General features: G+C 34.9%; 1 protein-coding gene across 2 annotated transcripts in view; it reads right to left on the reverse strand.

Moving 5' to 3' along the window:
• Positions 1–4,338: 4,338 nt before the first annotated feature.
• LOC149775022 (uncharacterized) overlaps positions 4,339–18,557 on the reverse strand; it is a 325,791-nt gene continuing 311,572 nt past the window's right edge. For both annotated transcript variants that reach the window (XM_089944532.1, XM_089944533.1), the window contains one exon: positions 4,339–17,284. In XM_089944532.1, the coding sequence (XP_089800658.1) occupies positions 17,216–17,284 (69 nt within the window). In that variant the 3' untranslated portion in view covers positions 4,339–17,215. The remainder of the gene's footprint in view (positions 17,285–18,557) is intronic.

An 18,557-nucleotide genomic window follows, 5' to 3' on the forward strand; every position in this document is an offset into this window, starting at 1 on the left:
TACTGCCAATAGAACCTATTCAGTATGATAAGTCTATCGATAATACTGCCAAAAGAACCTATTCAGTATGACAAGTCTATCGATAATACTACCAAGAGAACCTATTCATTATGACAAGTCTATCAATAATACTGCCAAGAGAACCTATTCATTATGACAAGTCTATCGATAATACTGCCAAGAGAACCTATTCATTATGACAAGTCTATCGATGCTATTCGATTCTAAATAAAAACGGGATTCTTGTGATCATTAATATTACTCTTTCTCCGTCTGTACAATGACCAATTTATAGTTACGTAGTTGTATTACACTTTGAATTATATTCCTTCCAAAGTTTGGTAACACCATTATTTACTGGCTTTGGAGATATGTGGTCTTCGTTTTTCTTTCTTTGAACTTTTTTCCTTTAATTACCGTATTTGTTTTATTTGTTGGAGTTTTTGTTTATTTTATGCAGCTTGTTATGTTTTGTTTCATTGTACCACTACATTTGTTTGGGGAAGGACTTTTCTAATGTTGTGAGAACTTATAACCTGACACCATCAGCAAAATTAAGGAAAAAGTGTTTTTTTTTAAACTAAACTGGTACGAATAAAATATATTCATCATGCTAGGTCTAAAGATACTATAGCGATAAGAATATATTTACAACCCACGAGAAGTCTGTCTTCTATTGCTAAGAGAATATATTCCCTAGGATAGGTCTGTTTATACTATTAGCAATAGAATATATCCTCATGATAGATCCATCGATAATCTTACCAAGATTATATATTCTCTCTCTCTCTCTCTCTCTCTCTCTCTCTCTCTCTCTCTCTCTATATATATATATATATATATATATATATGCAATAAACTGACAACGTTAAGTACAAAACTAGTATCTAACTAGCCAAAGCGTTTTCGACTCTTAATGAGTCTTTTCAAAGGAAAATATAAACAAATAGACAAGACAAACAAAAATAACTGAAAAGCTACACAAAAGGATCAACTTTCGTAGATCTGATGAACGACAAAAAAGCTTCACAGAAGCCCTGTCGCAGAACACTTCTCAAACCCTGGCCACACTTTCAGTGATATAACACTTATTGCAGTTGCCCATAACCGCAACTGGAGTTCTAAAACCAGGAAAGAAAAGGAATCGTACTGGTTACGCCACCTTAGAACAATGAAACCAAGCAGTTTAAACCAAGAAGACTATAAAAAAAAGACAGCCATGCACAAATAAAATTATCTTTTGCAGCCGACACATTTTCTTTTAAATAATTCCCTAAAAAGTGAATAGCCTATAATTACTACTATAACAATGAAATAGTCGGGATATAATTTGTACTTACATAAATTAACATAAAACAACAGAAGTCGTTATGGCTCATCTCATTTCTAGGTCAATACAAATAATGTCCAGCATCCTCAACAAGTTAAAATAAACTAGTTGAAACATAATACGTTTAACGGTTTAATTCCTGTAGAAACATCCATGTAAAGTTTTGCAAACACAGCCGTGTGTTTGTTTTATTTGTTTGTCTTGTCGATGTTTTGTATTTGACTTTGATAAGACTCATTAAGAGTCGAAAGCGTGTAGGTTAGTTAGATACCAGTTTTGCACTATTCGTTGTCAGTTTAGTGCATATATATATATATATATATATATATATATATATATATATATATATATATATATATATATATATATAATTTCCATCAAAATCTATTCACACGCCGTTATTGGTCTATCGATGCTGTTGAGAGAATCTGGTAAATTATCACCAAGAAAATCAATTCCCAGTGATTGATCTATCGATGCTGTTACAAAGAGAAGAATTTTACACTGTCGTATATTTACTGATAATATTTCCAACAAAAACCATTCAAAACCCATAAATGGTCTATCATTATTTTCATGTTGATTTATTCCCCATGAGAGGTCTATCGATATTATTACCAAAGTCTGTCAATAATATTACTAAGAGAATCTATTCACCATGATATGACTGTTGATACTATTTACTAAAGAATTTATTCCCCATGATAGATATGTCGATATTACTACCTAGACAATATATTCCCCACGATAGGTCTGTCGATACTATTACCAAAGAATCTATTCCACATGATAGGTTTTTCGATACTATTACCTAGAGAATCTATTCCCCACGATAGGTCTGTCGATATGGTTACCTAGAGAATATATTCCCCATGATAGGTCTGTCGATACTATTACCTAGAGAATCTATTCCCAATGATAGGTTTTTCGATACTATTACCTAGAGAATCTATTCCCCACGATAGGTCTGTCGATATGGTTACCTAGAGAATATATTCCCCATGATAGGTCTGTCGATACTATTACCTAGAGAATCTATTCCAATGATATGTCTGTCGATATTATTAACTAACGAAATTTATTCCCCACGATCAACGTTCCCTTGTAAGCCAGGGGTGTCAAACTCAATCGCTCAGCGGGCCAAAACTCAAATCACACGTAAGGTTGCGGGCCGAACAGGATAAACATTCAATAAGCGGAAAATTAAACCTTTTTTAAACATTAATATAAATTAAAACAGAAAAAAGTTTTAATAATAAAAATCATTTGCATACCCATTTTCGCTCTTATGCCAATTTGTCAGAGCTGGATGTTTGGCAAGGCTGCTAATTAGGGAATTTGATTTGCACTTTATATCGCAGGGCCATTAAAAAATATTTTTGCCTAAAATTCTCTCTCGGGCCGGATATAATTGTACGCCGGGCCTGATGTGGCCCGCGGGCCTTGAGTTTGACACAGGTGCTCTAAGCGAATGGCAGATTTGTGCGCCATGATCGCTGCATTGTGCAAACATTACGGTGACTTGAGCAAAATCTTTAGATCTTCGTCAATTGCGATTTTCGCGAATGTTTGAGCAGCTGCGCCGCCGCGCGCGCAGCTTAGAGGAAACGTTGGCCACGATAAGTCTATCGATAATCTTACCAAGGGAATCTATTCCCCTTGATAGGTCGGCTGATAATGTTACCAAAAGAATGTATTCCCCATGATAAGTCGATGATAATGTCGCCGAAAGAATGTATTCCCCATGTTAGGTCTATTGATGCTACTGAAAGCCAGGAGAAACTCTTCACATCTACAAATGTTTTGTCTCTTGTAATGGTCTTAAACTGTGCGGTTTTCTATTGCTTTATTCACGGCTCAATCATGTTACACTTAACCCACGTTTTATTTTGCGTAACTTTAGTATGATCACTAAGAACTCGTCAATAGATGGTACAATTTTGGAAATAGGCTATGTACTCGCCCATAGATCGTATAATTTGGATAGATGGCTACGTACTCACCAATATATGATGCATTTTCTTTTATACACGTGTTCCATTTTTAAAAAAATAGGAAGGTTTAATTTTTAATTTTTATCATATTGTAAGTTGCATTGGTTTGTATTGTGAAGGGCGTATGAAGTTTAGCTTCCAGCCTTCTGCATGATGTCGATAATGTTTCCTGGATAGATTCGAAATGACGTAAAATCCTCTACGTACTGAAAACGTTGAAAATTATGCGAGGAAACGCTTTGAAAATGGCTGCGTGGGATAACTAAAATGTACTGGAATGGCTTTGCTGAACTTCCCAAACAAGTCATGAAACTGTTCTACTGAGCCCTGGACCAAATTTGTTTAAATGCACAGTATTTTTTAAAAAGTTATTAAGAGAAAACGACCCTTACCCGCGACGTATGGACGCGGGTCATAGATAGAGATGGGGCCATACAAGTATGCCTTGTACCATACTCCTCACGTTGGGTTGCCTTCATCAGGTAGAATATAATAGCACCGCCCCAGAGATGTAGATAATAAGGTAAAATGCACACCGTTAAAAACCGTATGCTTTAATAACTGCATCACTCAACTCAGATTGCATTTGGCACAGTATGTTAATGCAGCACGGGAAGATTTTGCGAAATATCGTAGAAAATTTCAGGATTTTGTTTAATCTGCAGTGAAGGAACGTAGGGTTAACGATGATACAAAAGTAACAAGCGGTTCGCGTCACCATACAAAAATCACACCAATAAACCGCTAAAATATGTATGTCACCCCACCCCCCGCGACTCTTTATTTGGTTGGATTACAATCGTGAAAATAATAAAATGTATGATCTAATCAACGTGTTCGTGTATTAACGCACAAGTAAGATGCGCTCAGGTTCAAATGGTCCCGAGATCAAACAGCCGTTTAGCAATTATATATTCTCAACCCTCACGAGCTGTGAGACAAAGGGAATGCACAACACAACGTTTTGTAAAAGCGAGAATATCGCCATCAAGGAACAAACAGCAAAAGTGTGCATCATATCAACATTTTATTGTGACTTTTACTTCACTTCCAGATTGGCAGAGAAAACATACAAACCACCAAATCGGTGAAAAATTCATATGTGACCTGGTGGTACCAGCTATTCGTAGTCACTGGCTGAAAGCAGAATTATCTATGGTCAAAAATGGCAATTGCACCAAAGTGTGTGTGTGTGTGTGTGTGTGTGTGCGTGCGTGTTGGAGAGGAAAATGTAAACAAGATTTAATAGTAATTTGCAGACTTCTTTGAAACTCGGAAGAAGACATGAATCCCCGTTACAGTTATCATAAATATTTCTATCAATCAAACATGAATTAAATTTAAAATCTAAATCAGACACTACCGAAATGTATGAAAATTACAAAATCACAATACACTTTATCTACGTGACGGTATTTCATTTTTCAATTTGTGGGGGTGGGGTATGGGTTACTATGATGCACAAACTCGTGCATTAAAAGCGAACTACACAGTGTGCCTTAATTCAAAATAGCTCTAAAAGGTCATAAACCTCAAGTTTGTCTTATTCTTATCCATACAAAGCATAGATCAAACGCAGCTTTCTGCAGCTTTTGTGACAAAGCCAAAATCAAAATGTCAGGGAATCCGAATTCTGGCCTATAATAGCTAACTCATCTGGCCTACGTTATGTGTATATGGCTTTATCAGTATTGTTGTTAGTGCTGGTGAAGGTGTGGAATACTTTTTATGAAGTCTTTTTATTTATCCATTAGTATTTTAACTACTATTTTTCCAAAGATACGTCTAAATATTATCAATGATGCCTGCCACTCGTAACCCTTGTAACCACGCTTCAGCCAATGAAAAACAAATTACATACATGAGGTAAGAATGAGCTTATTTTGGACCAATGAAACAGGTCTGCCATCATCTATGAATAACACATGTAGCAACAGAAGACTGCCATGACTAATGTACAAGATGAACCTGTGCACAGTGAAAGATTAAAGTAATAATATTATCATTATAATAATAATATAGATGAACAAAGTTATGTACAAAACAAGCTACATAGCAACTTAATTCTTCACAATAAATCTCAACAAAAATACTTCTTTAAAAAAAACTTGAACCATCACAAACGCAATAGCACTGGGAATATCCAATGCCAGCCACACAAAAATTCCTGATGAAAATTCCATTATCGTGTAATGGCATGAAAAGACACTATTTGTACAAGCACAGGGAATAGTGATGTTATGTACAAAATAAAAAGAGGTGATGCCTGATTTTCTGTTTTGTAAGCTCACTGATAGATACATACCCATTTGCTTCAAATATTGGTTATATTTTCTCTTAAACTTTTTAAATTTATAAATTCTACTTTCGGTAGCTAATGGAGGCTTAAATGAAGAAAAAACGTTTTAAAACTCAATCATTAACAGGCTAAGCATGGTACTGAAACATCTCGGCAGGCTGAAACAAAGTCTGTAAATTAATCAAGACATTCGTTAAAGAGATATTTTTGGAAAGTAACATTAAAATGGTCAGCAGGTTTAGCTAGAACATTTATAACTTGTCTTCAATCTGGTATTGCAATAAAAAAAAAAAACGCTGTCAAAAGTGTTTTCCTTGTTTTTTGTGCATGTGGGGAATTTAATATATTCTAACTTTACAAGTTATAACTTAGTTTCCAGTGGTATGTCTGAGACTGGTAGTCATCACACACTTTACTTGTCAAATGCAACTGTGAACAGCATACCTGACAGATAAAATTCAACACGATTAGCTGACACAGTTTTGTCCATTGGTTTTTAGGGCTTGGCAAGTCAGCAATCCCTATTAAATATGGTCATTTTAAAGGCTGAAATCCGCACATATTTTAATTTCGTTAAAACAAAAACTTCTGTTAAAAGACCAAAAGCATTTAAATAGCAATATAGAAGATACAGTAAATATGACACCAAGAAGAGAATTGCAAGCCTTAAAACATCTTTTACTAAATTAACAAAGTGCAGAACCTCTAACACAATGTCTAACAACTAAAAATGGATGCCCAAGAACTGACCTTGAGAAGATGCAAAATGCAACATGTAACAGATGTATGATGAATAAACAAGTGGAACAGTACATGTCCTTACCAGTCATCAAGGGACGTACAAACTTTAATGCACCACCCACCCCCATAAAATGTACATTTATGAAAAACAACTTTTCATCTTAACAAATTCATGAACAAAATCAAGAACAATTTTCAAAAAGTATGTATAGAATTTTATATATCTAGCCATTCTTTATTAAATTTATAAATCTAATAATTTTTATTTTTAACTTTCAAATTAATATGACAACAATAAACTCCGTTAATAGGTTGAAGATTATTTGCTTACCAATACTGTACTAAAGCTGTAAAAATGAGTAGAAATTAAAACAGGTTATACTAGCCGACATAATTGCTAGAACAAATATATGAAAGTATGGTTTACAATCAAATGATAAGAAATGTCAGAATAATTGAGCAACTTCATACAAATTCTGAAATAGATGTGCAATGAATACATATGTGTGATAAAAATAAGTTTCTTATCTATAATAACAATGAACAAGTTATGGTGAAAGAGTACTGGCACAGTCCCAAGTCAGTCATAATTTCTACCGACTATCTTACAAAAAGGCATACACTATATGACAATGTATTTGCAAGTTCTTAATGAATGTCTCTGGCTTTGGTTTCACTGAATCTCTAAAATATTCTTCCTCAAACTGAAATTTTCAAGATCCTGTTACTTTTGATGGCAGCAATGATTTTTATCCACAGAACATTCAGCAGATATCATGGCTTGACAAGAGCACCAAGACTGCACTGCCTATCTCGTGAACTTTTCTCATCAGATAACCTTAACTCTTGATCAAGAAACTTCATTGCTGTGTGATAAAGTGTGGACCCAAGTCAAGTTTGATAGAAATATTGGTATATGTTAAAAAGTTGCAGACTGGACAAAGTGAGCCACACATTGATAGTATCCCTTGTTTTGACCTCAGGGGCAAGATATGCCTGAATATGGAGAAGAAAAAAAAAACTATAATCAAAATTTATAACTAGTGAAAACTTCATTACAATAGCTTCACATGTTCTGAAGTTTTATGTGTACATTCATGAATATCAATGATTTATATTTTCCTCTGCCATGATCTTGACCCTGTGGCAAGGGTGCATATCTATGGCGTATGACAGTGTTTGGTCTTGATATATATATGAATCTCGTTTTACTAAATATCTTCAGTGGTTCACAGGTTATGATTGTCAGAAAGGGACATTTACCCTTTCTGTGACCTTAACATTGAGGAAAGGATAAGGCTATGATACACAATGCTGTCTATCTACGAGATATACTTCAACGATGTTTCACTAAAATATGTCAAATAATCATACTTCAGAAGGTTACAAGTTAGAGAATTTTATATATCCCCATGGGTGACCTTGACCTTGACGCAGGGGTCCTGCATAAAATGTACACTTGTTTCATCTGCAAGGAAATGTTAGGATTTCCTCAAAACTGAATATATGAATAAAGAGACTGCTTTATGTACATATCTAAAAATGAAGGGTTAGTTTTCATCAGTACTACTATTCTACATGGGACTCAAATAACAATGCAAGTAAAATGACAACCTGAATAAGAAAAAAAACTTTGAGAAATTGAATGAAACCAGTGCCTGCTGTCAAATGTACAGGCAAAATATTGTCTAAAATTGTAAATTAGAAGTTTTCCATACTTCTAGTTTTCATACACCATACAAAAAAATTTATAAAAATAATTCGTTTTTATTATCATCAAATGTTCAGTACTAAAACTTCATTTAATTCTGCAACTTTTAGTCACCCAAGAATATTTTTTGTACATTTGAGAAAATAATTATTGAAGCATATAAGAAATATTGCAAACACAAAGTACAGGCTTTGAGGGGGGCAAACGCAAATAAATCTACTGGCCAAAAATATATCAACCGCTACAGGTTTTATGCTGCTTGAGGATCACTTTAAAAGATCCAGTCTTTCAGAGATCACCAATAAGTTCATAATGGTTATATTGCTTGCATTCCATAATGTCAAACAGATCAACAACTTGTTGTCTGTCAAATTATGGTACCATTAAACATCAGACACAGTTGTTCACTTAAACTTTTCATGGAGGATTTCATTCTCATGAATCAAACAGTTTAAAAGAACTTGAACTGTTTTATCGATGACTATGTAAAATCGTAACTGAATGCTTCTTATCAATCTTCCACTAGATTGACTCATTTTCAGACCACCATTTGCAGCAAAGTGTTCAATTTTTACAGCTAAATATAACCAAAAGATTAGACTTGCAGTTTTTGCTGATCACTTATCACATTTTTATTCCAAGATCTGCTTATTTGTGAATTATAAATATTATAACCTCAACTTTACAGCAATTGTGTGAAAAGCAACTTTAAACTTTTTCAATCTGTTTCTATTTCTTGCGTAAAATCATTTCTTATTATAAGTTCATTGAGTATATTGCTTGTATGTGTTCTAAATAATTTAACAAATATCTGCTCATGTGAAACAAGATAACAAAATAGTAACTGTTGTCTTTATGCAAATATATGATGAAACATTCTACATGAACAAGCCCAGACTGTTTTTCCTTCCTTCTGAAAAGAGCTAAAATAGTTCATCAATAAATTCAGGAACAACATGCTCTTACTTATAAAACTAAACAGTGCGACAATTATTCAATATTATAATTGGTGTCAGGTGGGAGCATTCTTAACAAACATCTTCCAATTAATGAAATAAAGAGAATACAAAATTATCTTCTGTTTATCAATAAGAGCACACTAGAATACATCCATTATGACATGAAAACTGACACTGAACTCCTTGCTAACCAAAATCAACACAGGGGCTTTTAGCTTTCTGTAGGTCGGTGGTTCTTACCAGGGTTTCCCCAGGTTCTTCTGCCATGTACAGCCTATTGTGTGCTTAAAAAATGGTATTAAAGCCACAACAACAAAACCAACACATAGAACTGACACAAGAAACAAAGTCACAGTGACCAAGCTGGAGTACACACATGATATGAAACTTCAGAAGCTTCATCCTTATCATGTTACGTGAATTTGCGAACTTGTGTGCTTTCCCTGGCAACAGAAGTGTAAACCAAAACTACTCGTGTGTAAAACACTGTCACAGGGTCAAACCAGAACTACTCATATGTAAAACACTGTCACAGGGTCCATATTAGGTAGTGAAAATGTGCTATAATAACATGCATACTGAGCTTTTTCACCCTGTTTGGACTGTGACGCAGAACAGTAGTTTGGCAAAACAGATGAAAGACACTAAAGAAGCAAGCAATGCAGATCACTGAACTAAATAGAGCAATTAATGTTCCTACACCCTTTACCAAGTGTCATACCTGTGGCAAGGCTTGAAATGGAGAAGTATCTGACCTCATTTCATGACATAAAAAGCTTGTGCATTTTCACACCAGTAAAAGACTTGGTGATAGCCCCATGCAGATATGACTTTCCATTCTGGAGTAGTAGCAGTAACAAGACTTTAAAAATGTCTGTCGTGGAGGACACATATGATGTAAGCTGCCCCAATTTCATTCATGACTAACTTGACATCTAAAGGAGTCTTCCAGTGAAACCCTTGATATGAACAGCCATTCAGGAGAATTAGCGATGTCAAGGTTTTCAAGATTGCCACTGTGTCATCCCTGCTGAATATGTAAGCAGCACCATCTTCATCATGGACCAACTGGCATTACAATAAGTCTTCAGGTGAATGTCCCATGTCAGTAAGAATTTTCATTCATGAGTTGTATGATAACACGATTTTCAAGAAGGCTGCCATAACGGACTGGCACCAATTTCAACTAGACCATAAGAAGTCACTTAGTTAAAATCCCATGATGATGTTACCATCCACACAGGAGAAGTAGCAATAAGATTTCCAAGATGACTGATGATTTAGCCATATTGAATGTATGAACACCACCATTTTCATTTATGACCAACTTGACTTGGGGAAGAATGAGTTATGTTTATTTTCATGGATACCATTCAACTAGTTTATGAGAAGTAGTGACAACAAACTTGTGCTAACGGATGGACAGTCGTTGGAAGACAGATGCAAGACAAAGAATGACAGACAACAGGTCATCCCAGAAGCTCTTCTGGCCAAAAATCAACAGAGTTAAAATGTGTGAAGAAAAATCACAGATAAAATGAAATCTATCAGAACAAAGACAACAGTAACTTATAAAGTCCAAAAAATGAATACTGATACACAAATATGAGCATGAAACAGCTAACAATGAATGGAATCTGTGAGGACTCTGGACCATAAAATTCACTTCCCAAATTATTCATCTTATAATACCACATCAAAAGCATATACAGTTTCAATTAAAGCACTTAAAAATTAAGTAATGACCTACCTATTTACAATAGTATTAGGACCATCATTAATCTTCTTAATTTTATGGCAAGAGTTGTCTTGACAATAAGCCTACCCACCCCCATTATTACATAATTCTGGCAAATATTTACGATGGATTTCCTTGATAAAAGCAATTCCTTGATAAAAGCAATTAGGCTGGCACCTGGTCTCATCACAGAAACACTGTCTGATAATAAGCCTGTCCCTCCTTTTAGACATTTAGGTTGACCCCTGGTCTTGTCATAGGAGAAATAATTTCTGATAATAAGCCTTGTTAACACTATTTGACTGGCCCCCTATCCTCATCATTGAAATAATATATGATAAAAAGCTTGTTCCAACTATTAGACAATTAGGCTGGCCCCTGGCCTAGTCATATAAATAATGTCTTATAATAAGCCTGTTTCTACAGTTAGACTGGCCCCCCGTCATAGTCATTGAAAAAATGTCTGATAACATGCCTGTTTCAACTATTAGACAATTAGGCTGGCCCCTGGCCTCATCAGAGAAGTAATGTCTTATAACATGCCTGTTGCTGCAATTAGACAATTAGGCTGGTTCCCCTTTTAAGTCATGGAAGGAATTCAGGCTGGTTGTAAGTCCATCTTAGGATGGTGCCCTTTTCTTATTATAGTAAAAATACTGTACATATGTCAGGATTATGTTAATTACCACATTTAATTATGCAGCAGCAACAAGCAATGAATAGCATGGACTTGTCTCTGCCAACATTCTATAAGGGTCCATAATGTACACTTGAAATCATAATATAGATTTCACAGAATAATCTGGTTTGTCAGAAGATTAGTTTGGTTTGGTTTTGGAGTTTAATGCCTGCCCTTTTCAGCACATGGTTGGGTATACATGGCAGCCGTTATATTTGGCGAAAGGAGACCCCCCTCAAAAAGCCACTGATACACCAAACACTACTGGCAAGCCTTCTCACACTGATCAAGCCAGACTCAAACCCCTGTGGTCAGAGGCGAGATATGACAAATCAGCAAGCGCCTCAGACACTCAGCTACCTAAAGTCTCCTGGCAGTAGTCTCACTGGTCAATTGATTACTGTATTGCAAGAATATTTAGCAGTGAAAATTTGAGAAATTTAGTGGTCTCAGAGTTAGCTAATGAAATAAGTTCTACCAAAATGAACAGTCATTGATTTAAGTATTGTAACCTAACCTATCATGAACAACAAAGACTATAACAAGCCAAATTAAAATCCTGATTTTGAATAAAACTGCTGCATCAGCACACAAAAAACTGCTGTGCAGTATATCATGGCAGCTAAACGTTTATAATGACAGCATATCTGGCACAAATAATATATGAGAAACTGTGGCACCAATAAGCTTTTTCTTTTACTGTTAAATAACAACTCAAAAATTGAATCTGAAAGCAAAAATAACTAAATGATAAAAAGCTATAAATTTGCATGTTCCTTCTAAAAGTGGATATAGATCATCGATTTTCACATTAAAATTCTGACAAAATATCCAAATTTTATAACTAAAGCTACTTAAAAACAAACCCTTCAGGACTTCAGTGGTGCTAACTGGTCTCAGAATTTCCAGGACTTAAGTTTTAGCCTTGCAAATTACATGGTCTAAATGTGCAAAATGAAGTGTAATATCAAACGGGTCTTTGTTTAAGCAAAGAAACTGATCCGATAATCAAATGATTCTTAAAATATCTCTTCTACTTGGGATACAGTTTAGCTTCATAATGTGATGATATCTTTTGGATCGTTTTTATGATGAGAACTGTCGAGTTTCAAGAACAGTAAGTTTAAAAAAAAAACATGGGAACAGGCCTGAACTGATAACTGGCTTATACAGAACAGGTAGACCAACAAGTTACTTTCTGCAACTTGTATTATTTTGTGATATTTCTGGTTGTGGTATAAAACAAGTACATGCTGTAATTTGGTAGTGAATGGTTTGTTCAAATGAGTTCACCAAGTGTAACAGCCGAAGAATTAATAGGTGGTCAATTCAAAGTGGAATTGAAAACAGCAAGTTTTGGAAGATTCATTACCATTCATTCACCAACGAGGATATACAATCTTGGTACTACGTACAGTCCCTACTAAATTAATATTTTTCCAGCTCACCTTTTTCACATCTCTTTAATTTACAATTTCTAAGGAGTTGGTTGTCTACCAATGAATTAACAGTTGTAACATGTTCACCACCATATTCTGTAATGTCAGAAAATAATATAAAGTGGCATGGAGTGGCATGCTAGTCAAAGACAATGGGACAAGAAAAAGCAAACTACAATTTGACATGTTGGGAAGATCAGTACGGTCTCATGAGCTGGCCATCCAACATAAAAAGTGTGCCAAATTTAGATCTATTGAATATCATTGACACAAAATCTATTGACAATTATCTTTAACTTAGAAAATTGCTACCCGTCACTAATGGTACATCAGCACAGTGAAGGATGATCTGAAACTTATAAAGCTGCTCAGGTTCTTTGAGAAATTGTGGTCACTTTTGCTTAAAGTAAAACAAAGTCTACTTTTCATTTCTGTACTAACGAGAATACTGGGGGCCCCGAGTGGCCGAGTGGTCTAAAGCGTTCACCGTTACGGATCACTGCCATCTCACCTCTGTCTGCGTCGGTTCGAGTCTCGGATTCGGCTAATGTGGTTATGTGAGAAAGCTTGCCAGTAGCTTCTCGTGGGTTGGTGGTTCTTTCCGGGGGTTTTCCGGGTTCTTCCTCCACCATTAATACTGGCCGCCATGTATAGCCTATCTTGTGCTGAAAAATGGCGTTAAGCCCTACAACAACAACAACGACAACAACGAGAATACTAAGTAAATTTAAAGTTGTATCCAAGTTTTATTTCAAGATGCAGCCAAATCAAACCAACCTTTCATGTTTTTGACTTGACTAAAAGTGTCATCATTATGGATATAGCTGTGATGTCATTAAATCAAAGCCTGGCAATCTCTGCTATAGTTAATTACTGTTGCTATGAAATTTCTTTAGGAACTGCTGGAAACAAATATCACACATATCAATGTTGTTAACCTAGAAAGTAAGATGAATTCTGATTGTGGAGTTATTATGAACAAGAAATAAGGCTGTAAAATGTGTGCAACCTCAGAAATCCACTACTTTTCGCTATGGCAACCAAGTCATTATATAAACTCAAATTGAATTCAGATATTACAAGATGGTCCTGAGACATTTTTTTTTATGAATTCAAATTATTTTAAAACTTACTAAAATGTACTAAAACTTTTTAAGTCACTTCCAAGCAAATGAAAACATATCACAAAAGTGGAACATTCACAACTTCAAGGTTACAAAAATGGATCATATCTCGCATGTATGCTGTTAGCTGTTGTCTGGACCATTTAGGAAATTTATGAAATAAGGACCGACAAAGAATTTGTGAATGCATCCATTTTTTAAATTCACAAATTCTTGGTCAATCTTACCATTATTACAACCACAGAAACAGCCAAGGTGGTCCAAATAGATTCCTGTTCTCTTATTGTGAAGAGATTTCCAGTTAACATTGTGCATGATTTTTCTGCAAGTTTCCGTGCTGATGTACATCTAATTCATTTTTTTGTTTCACAAAAAAAGCCAATGTGTTCCGAATGATAAGCAGAAAATACTAAGCAGTGTCACAGTACAGACTAATGCTGCTTTGACAGGTGGAGAGCTTACAAATATGCCAAGTTACTATGCATCTGGGAAAAATCATCAACAGTGTAAATAAAAGTGAGAAACTATCCATTACAAAAAGACTAAGAGCAAAACAGACAGAATTTCTTATATTTTGCAGTAAATAAACTGTTCTGTCACCAGTAATTTGCTTTATTTCACTAGATAACAAAACTTTGAAATCGTGATGGTAGACGAGATGACCCGTCAACATCCATGTTGCCTAAATGGAACGATGGTCAAGTGTTTAAAATCCATGCAAAATGTGCTACAGCATGTCTACTTTGCTTAAAAAGATGTAACAATGAATCAAGATAGATGAAAATGAAGACTGGCTGTACAAAAATTGTGCACTTTGAGCGCTGTGAGACTGAAGTATTAAAAGATTTGCCTACCAGCATGAAACTGTTACTGCATCCACCTCAAACAAAACAACAATAATTGACTGATGCGATGCAAGATGATCCAATTCCCAAAAGTGCAAAAGGTTACATGCAAAACATTAGTTCTGTTTCCAAAAATATGTTTATATAGAAAGATGTATTTCTGAGTAACATGTGAGAATATGCATACTGCGACAGAGAATACACCTAAAAATTTCTGTATATACAAGGAATATATAATTATTTACACAAGTTTTATCAACTGTCTAAACCACGTTTTACAGACTGTCTTTAAAAAATACAACTTGTACAACAATGCTGTAATCTGTATATTTCCTCCTCATGTGGCAAAATGTTTTATTTCATAAGAAAATATTGACAAATATATATAGATATTTATTGATTATGATAGAATCCCATGCTGAAAATAACAATTCATATTAGCATTTATTTCATTTTATTTGGATCTGATTAATAAACGTAACTACAGTCCACATATTAATACCTTTTAGTTTTTTGTGAATCTTTAACAATGTATCATGACCTTGCTTCACTTACTTAAACAAGGCAGAAATGAAAACTCATAGCAAGAACTCACATCATTAACAGCCTATAATTCTTATTTCTAAACCTAACAAGTTCATGTTTAAAAAAATTAAATGAAATGGCATAAGGCATAGTGTACAAGACACTGATTTTGAAAGAGTTATCTCTCTTGGAACAAAGAGAGGAAAATGAAACAGATAAAAAGTGAGGAAAAAAACAACAGACAATCAGATGCAGAAACAGTAAAAGAAAAACCAGCAAGGACTTAGAAAAGAGAAAGGAGATTTATACCAAACTGAATATTTTTGTCTATTTTCTAAAAACCATTAAATGGATAAAAAAAAGCTGCCTCTAACATGCCTCATGAAAATATCAAAGCATGAGAAATCTTTTTCTCTCATTTCATGCTGTAAACTTAACGCCTTTGAGATTGATTTGATAACTGAACAAAACAATATTAATCACTGAATGAAGTGTTTTCCATGTAGTCTTGATTCTGTTTCTGATTTATACAAATCTGGAGTTGGCAAATCATGTGAATCTACATGAGTGTTAAATACACCTATCAACAATTTTATATAATCCTGCTATATGAAGCAAACTGTCTTTTCTTCATACAAGAACATCTTTTCTCTGAGCATGAACACCGATTTTATCGTCCTAGAATATCCCAATCCATCTTTTTCCGTGTTTCATCATTCCACATTCCTCAGACATGTACAGAAACAGCATCGCTTCCTTCAATTTGGAATCACACTTGAAAGTCACTAAATAAAACAACCTTCACTCCTTTACATTTAGACAGTGAACATGCATCCTTACCCTATCTGGTGGCGATTAAAACCAAATAACAAAACAAACAAACAGTAAACACTTTCTCTGCCAGCTTATACAACATAATTCCGTGATCTCTGCAATTAACTATCGGGTTCAATTTCCTTGAAGAAAGCAGAAACTGTAGACATATTTTATCAGTATCTTTTATACAGCTGTTCAGATACTGATTTATTAAGAGTAGATATCCATGAATCAACTCATTATTGATTGCAGAAAGAAGCAAAGTTAATGTAACTATAGTAATGCTACTACAACACGATTATCCAGACTAAGAACCCGTATAAGCTGTGTATAGTGCCCGTTAATACTCGTCATGAAATGAAATATATGCCATTTTTCAACATGTGAACTGGGACGACAAGAGGGGTGAATTGACATGTCAACAGTTATTTCAATGTCATAACCATAATAGGCACTTGGTACACGATAAACTTTTCAAGTAAATAATAGAAATTTATTCCCTGCCTTCAATAAAACACATCCCTTGTGAATCACAAAATGCCATCACTTTGGTGCACATGTCACAGTATTTCAGCATTTCTCTCACACAATCTCTTCGGGAATTTCTGTAAGATTCTTGTAATACTTAATTCACCAAAACCTGAGAAAGCCATGATTATGACCATGGTATGTTGTACATAAAAAAGAAATCCTATGGACGTGTACACAATATCTCCGCTGTGTTGACTGATTAAAATAAGATTTTGAGCACTGAAATTGTGTTCCTCCTTGAACACAAGCCACAATGGAAATCAACTAGTATCATTCCATCATTTTTCATAAAGTGTTCAATCACTCCTGGTACATACAAAATCCTTGAGGAGTCCCATTTTGACGTTGATACGGGAATCTTCTGTAAGAAACAGACATGGAAGAAGGTATCCAAACACTAGTCTGATGAACCCCTCCTTTCCATTATTGGTGGTCATTGAACATAAGTGATACGGACTAAATTAACAATTAAGTTCCACCCAAGTCATTCAGACAGGAGCTGCTGTAACAAACTGTTCTGTTGGTTGGCAGGCTTAATTTCATCAATCTGTTTCTGAAAAAAAAAATCAGAACTGAGTTTCTCTACATATATATTGTTCACTCATTATAAAACTGCACATGGGAGCCACAGAGTATATTGCCTTGTAGAAAAACCAAATTCTAATAAGCACATGATACATAAAAAGTACCCCCTCATTAAGCTGTCTGTGGCAGTCAAAGTATACTGCCTTAGAGTGAGACTACCTCATAATGAAGTACATAAATACAAACAGTACCCCTTTATATAATGATGTCCACTGAGACAACCTTATAAAGAAGTACACGATAACAGTACTCCTTCCTTATTATGCTATCTATGGAAGCCAGAGTATACAACTTAGACCAACCACTCTGGTGGCCTAAATGGTTATAGTATCCACCTCAGATGCAGGAGATTGTAGGTTCAAACCCCAGCTGAGTCATACCACAGACTTGTAAAAATGGCACCAGCAGCTGCCTTGCCTGGTGCTCAGCATCAAGATTATAGTGTTAGGACTGGTCAGCCTGGAGTCAGGATAATGCAACTGCGTGCGACACAATGTTACATGTCTGTGGCATTATGCCCCAGTGCAAGGTATCACTATACACCGACACACTACAGACATCAGAGCCACATGACCAAAACTGTTAAGGCTATGTTAAAATTCCGAACACACACACCCACTGACAGTGACACCATCTTATAATTAAGTACATATACAATACTCCCTCCTTATAATGCTGTGCATGAGGCTATAGAGTTTTAGTAGTTATAAATTAAACAAAAACAAAATGTATGGTAATAGCCTTATCTTAAAAGCATTCTACTTCTGTGAAACTGGTAAATCTGGCAAAAGTCAACCCAATGAAAATGTTATGAAAGAAAACTTGCAGGACCGATAGCTAAATATGTTCTACACTTACATCCAGAAATGACAATTTTAACTTATTAACACACAGCACACACATCAAATAATTTAAAAATAGTAAATAAATAGTTAAGTGTTCTGTGGAACCAGGTGGTTTTTAAAAAAATACATCCACAAGCATCTGTCCCTGAATTCCAAAAACATACACACAAGTATATGGGTTCCAAGAACTTACACACAAGCATCTGAATTCCTAGAACTTGTACATGAGTATCTGAATTCCAAGGACTTACAAGTATCTGAATTCCAAAAACTTACAAGTATCTGAGTTCCAAGAACTTACACACATGTATCTGAATTCCAAGAACTTACAAGTATCTGAATTCCAAGAACTTACACACAAGTATCTGAGTTCCAAGAACTTACAAGTATCTGAAT

This window comes from Sinohyriopsis cumingii, unplaced genomic scaffold (assembly GCF_028554795.1).
Source record: "Sinohyriopsis cumingii isolate HCF-2022 unplaced genomic scaffold, ASM2855479v2 utg000029l, whole genome shotgun sequence".
Taxonomy (NCBI): Eukaryota; Metazoa; Mollusca; class Bivalvia; order Unionida; family Unionidae; genus Sinohyriopsis; species Sinohyriopsis cumingii.